Source organism: Gavialis gangeticus, unplaced genomic scaffold (genome assembly GCF_001723915.1).
Source record: "Gavialis gangeticus isolate Ggan-Ray unplaced genomic scaffold, GavGan_comp1, whole genome shotgun sequence".
NCBI lineage: Eukaryota > Metazoa > Chordata > Crocodylia > Gavialidae > Gavialis > Gavialis gangeticus.
This window is the reverse complement of record NW_017728993.1, coordinates 381,865-385,855: the sequence shown is the minus strand read 5'-3', so window position 1 is coordinate 385,855 and position 3,991 is coordinate 381,865. Positions and strand designations below refer to the sequence as shown.

Here is a 3,991-nt window from a genome sequence, read left to right as displayed (position 1 = left end):
AGTTCTGATTCCTTTTGCCTCTAGACCAATACAGCTACACTCTGGATCCCCGAAAATCCAAGTGATTCAAAGTTCAAGTACAGGCCCAACTAGCGAGACCCAAGTGTATATGACAGCCCACGGTCTGCTGGTGCTAAATAAAACGATGGAGCTCTCTCAGACTTTCCACTCTCAACACATATGTATGTCTGGGTAGATGTGAATTTTGTTGACAACTGTTTCCACACCTATAGGGAGAAGCCAGCTAGAGCTGGGAATACAGAGTGGATACATTTGCAGCACAAACCAACTGCCAAAAAAGTAATGCTCTGTAACAAGTCTTCCTAACCTACCACTTCCCACCCACTTTCAGCATTTATTTGGTTATTCGTTTTGATGTACAAAAGTGTCCGGAGGGCACCCATCCTGTGTTTGGATACCAGTTCCATATTGCAACTCCAGCAGCAAATATAACGGCAAAAATAAAAGAAAAGAAAATGAGCTTGCCAGTCCTCAATCCATCCATTCCCCATAAGCCTGGGAGAAAAACATGATGAGAAAGTTAACAGTGTCTTGTGGATCAAATAAGAAATAGAGAACTCCTCCAGGAATATACCCTGCCAGCAGGTCTGTGTGGGAAACCACAGCCAACCCTCTAAGAAAGTAATGGCATTAACACTGCTAAGATGATGACAGATGCAGTGACCCCTGCCTGGTGCAATGCATAATGGCATGTTCATGGGATGAGAGAAGCAGCCGCCAGGCTACCAGAAAAATTATTCAGATTGAAACAGCAGGGGGTATAGATGGCTTAACTAAGTAGCTGAGTTACTTCAGAAAGAGAAAACAAAGCAAGCATTAGAAAGCAGATAACTTGATGAAATGTGTTACTGGTGTGCTGTCAAGCAGTAGGCGATGAACCAAGATGGCTGGTCTTTTTATTTCATTGGCCCCTTGTGCTAAACATGCTCATTTTATGTCTCTAATGGCTTCCCAGTATCCCTTTTTCTGCTTTTTTTTTTCCCCTGTAGAGAAAGAAATATTAACTCAATGAGCTGTGGTCCATATAACTATTGCCTGCCATGAACAAAGAGGAGTCCACTAACAGTATTTCAGTAAAGATTCTCACAGCTAACTGACACGTTGGATCATCCTACCGAAAATAATTTCTCACTGGGGATCCAGGAGGAAGTCTTTAATTACTATCCCACAGGATCAGTGAAGAGATGCATTTAAAACTGATTAAAAATAGAAAAAAAATCAGAGCGCCTTATTTATTTGTATGGTAAGGAGTGCTGGTTTGGGGCTGGCCAGGAAATACAGTTTCTGCTACTATAATTCATTTAGTTTAATTAACATCTACAGTTAAAGCAAAGCAATTTAAAAATTAGTTTAATGGATGTAATGTAATTACCTGTACATCCTGTTGGAAGCATATTGTCAATGAGAGGAACAGCAGATATTCTTTAACAACCATATCATGCCCTCAATTATGCACACAACTAAGAGTGTTAATGTACTTCAACTGGTTAGAGATTCAAGAGTTAGTGGAAACACCTAACTGAACCTTAACAATAGCTGTGTGGTTGAGGTTGCAATACTTAAGAGCAAAATGAGAAGCATTTTAATTTAGGAAGAACCAAGGAGGAGTGCAGTATTAGCAGTCCCTCTCTACACCCAAATATTTTCACTTGATCATTATAAAGGATACAGTTCAAGGGGCAACTGATTTGGTCACAAGGAACATGATTATGCCACATACTGATAAGCAGGAAAAATATGTTTTAAAAAAAATCTCTGTCATTGTCCAGGAATCAGCAAATTAATTATTCCTGATTATTGAGGGGGGAAAATTAAGATATATTTTAATCATTGGAATGATTTTATACATAGATTTATTTCAAACCTGGGATACATTTCTGTTGGCTTTTATAGTTTCTATAAAAACACTGGATCTTTCTCACAGCTGCAACTTTTTCACAAATAGCTGCTTCATCTACTTCACCTAGAAATACAAACATGAAAGCAATGTTTACATTTAATTTGGGGAAATAGTTTACATATTAGGACTGCCAAAAGTAAGGAATATTAATATGGGAATTTTATGAGACCAGTAATTGGTGAACTCCTGAAATATTATGACAAACAATAGGTACCTAAGTCATATCAGCATTAGAGAAAGACACAACCCATCAAGGATGAAACATAGAAGGAAAAAGAAAACCAAACCACTGCTTCAGCCACAAAGGAAGATAAAAGCCATAATGCAGGCAGTTCATTTTTTTGCTCATTCACCAGCTTCTGGAATTTTCCTCCTGTTTATTTAATAAATTGAAAATTGCTTGCCAGCATCTAGCGGACTATTTATAAAAATGTGTAGCTTGCAATATTAAGGTCATAATTATTTACATCAGGGATGCTGATTCAGGAAGCTGAGGTTACAGAAAAGGTTACTTTTACTACTAAAATAAATTCTACATCATTTTAGTCTCCCTTTGTTAATAATTATCCTGGGTGCAGCATTTTGAGGGTCTGGGGCTTGACAGATTGAACAGTTCAACACACCAGACCAGCTTGGCTCTTGTCACTGCTCATGAGCTCAGTTTGGAGTGAGACCCTAAAAATCCCCACATCACTTGGGAGATGAGAGTGGCATCGGCGTTTCTCTCGGTGAACAATGGCCTAGCGTACAGCAAGAAGGATGTGCCATTTCCAGAAGAGACATTGTGCCAAAGTCCTAACCACTTATAGTCATTGATAGTGGCACTTCTCAGAGAAACTGAAGTGCTAACTTGGTGTCTTCACCAAATTCCAGCCAAAGGAGCACAGTCCCAAATGGTATAAATGATCATGGCTCCACTGCAGTAAATGAGGCTATAACCATTTACTTCAGATGAAGATCTTTCTGAAGCATCTACTGTCATTTTGTCAAGGAGCCACATCTCTATTTCTGAATTTGAACTGTTCTGCAGTCTTTGCTATGAGCTGTTAAAACAAGTGCTGCACTGCACTCCAGAGCTGACTACATTTCAAGTGGTAGGTTTTAAGAGATTTACATCAGAGGTGTTGCTAGGTATAATTAATATGGGAGATCCTCAGATGAAAGGCACCCTGGCAGTATAAAGTATTTTATAATGTTGTAGCATTGTTAATAACATGCCCTTTTCTCCTCTCTCTCACCCATACATGCAACTTCAGAGCTGGAGTAATTTCTCCTAATTTAATGTATCCTGCGAAGAGGGATGAAAGGTCTCAGAAAACAGGACTAATGCAGGTAAACAGGGAAGAATCTGACATGTGCCTTTAACTCTTGGTTTGCTCTACAAATTGTTACCAATGGGTTTCTTCAAGACAGTATGGTAAGTGTGCTGCCAAAACAGGAGCTGTGGCTTTCTAACAGGTTGTTTAGCAGCTCAGCAGGCTGCGGATACTTTGTGCTGGATGTACATGTCACATCAATGACGGGATGTAACGTGTACTCTGGTATCAATGCAGGCTAGATGGACATTACAGGGCATGTGCAAAATGTAAAACATGGATTAGGTCAACTAATCAGAGCCACATTAATAAATGACAACTAACCTTGTTTACCCTCCTTTGAGTCACTGTCGGAGTATCCATCACTTTCATCTTTCTCACTGTCAGAGGCCTTCTCTGATGAGCTTTTACTCTCCTTTTCATGGACTAAATTATCTTTTTCATCATCTGAGGGTGACTTTGACATTCCATTCATTTGATCATCATCCTGTCCTTTTTCATTAACTTCTTCATCTGATTTCTCTTCATCTGCTTCAAAATCTTCATCATACTCTGAAATAATAGAACTCTACCATGAGACAGAAAATGGAATTTGTAACTGCTTAAAGTTCTTATTAACCAGGGAGAAGTTAACTCCATTAACCCTCTTTTTCCTTTACCTGTTCTCTCTTTCTTTTTAAAACAATAAATGACTGAGACCACAAACAGGGATTGTAAGAGGAGTGTGTGTGTGTGTGTGTGTGTGTGTGTGTGT

The 3,991-nt window shown here is 39.1% G+C and overlaps 1 protein-coding gene across 4 annotated transcripts in view; it reads right to left on the bottom strand.

Moving 5' to 3' along the window:
* The window catches only part of ERICH3 (glutamate rich 3), a 109,950-nt gene that overhangs the window by 29,480 nt on the left and 76,479 nt on the right, over positions 1 to 3,991 (bottom strand). For 3 of the 4 annotated variants that reach the window (XM_019528395.1, XM_019528391.1, XM_019528394.1), the window contains 2 exons: positions 3,562 to 3,789; positions 1,886 to 1,984 (listed from right to left, as the gene is read on the bottom strand). In XM_019528395.1, coding sequence (XP_019383940.1) covers positions 1,886 to 1,984; positions 3,562 to 3,789 — 327 coding nt within the window. The remainder of the gene's footprint in view (positions 1 to 1,885; positions 1,985 to 3,561; positions 3,790 to 3,991) is intronic. The other variant, XM_019528392.1, reaches the window with a different exon arrangement.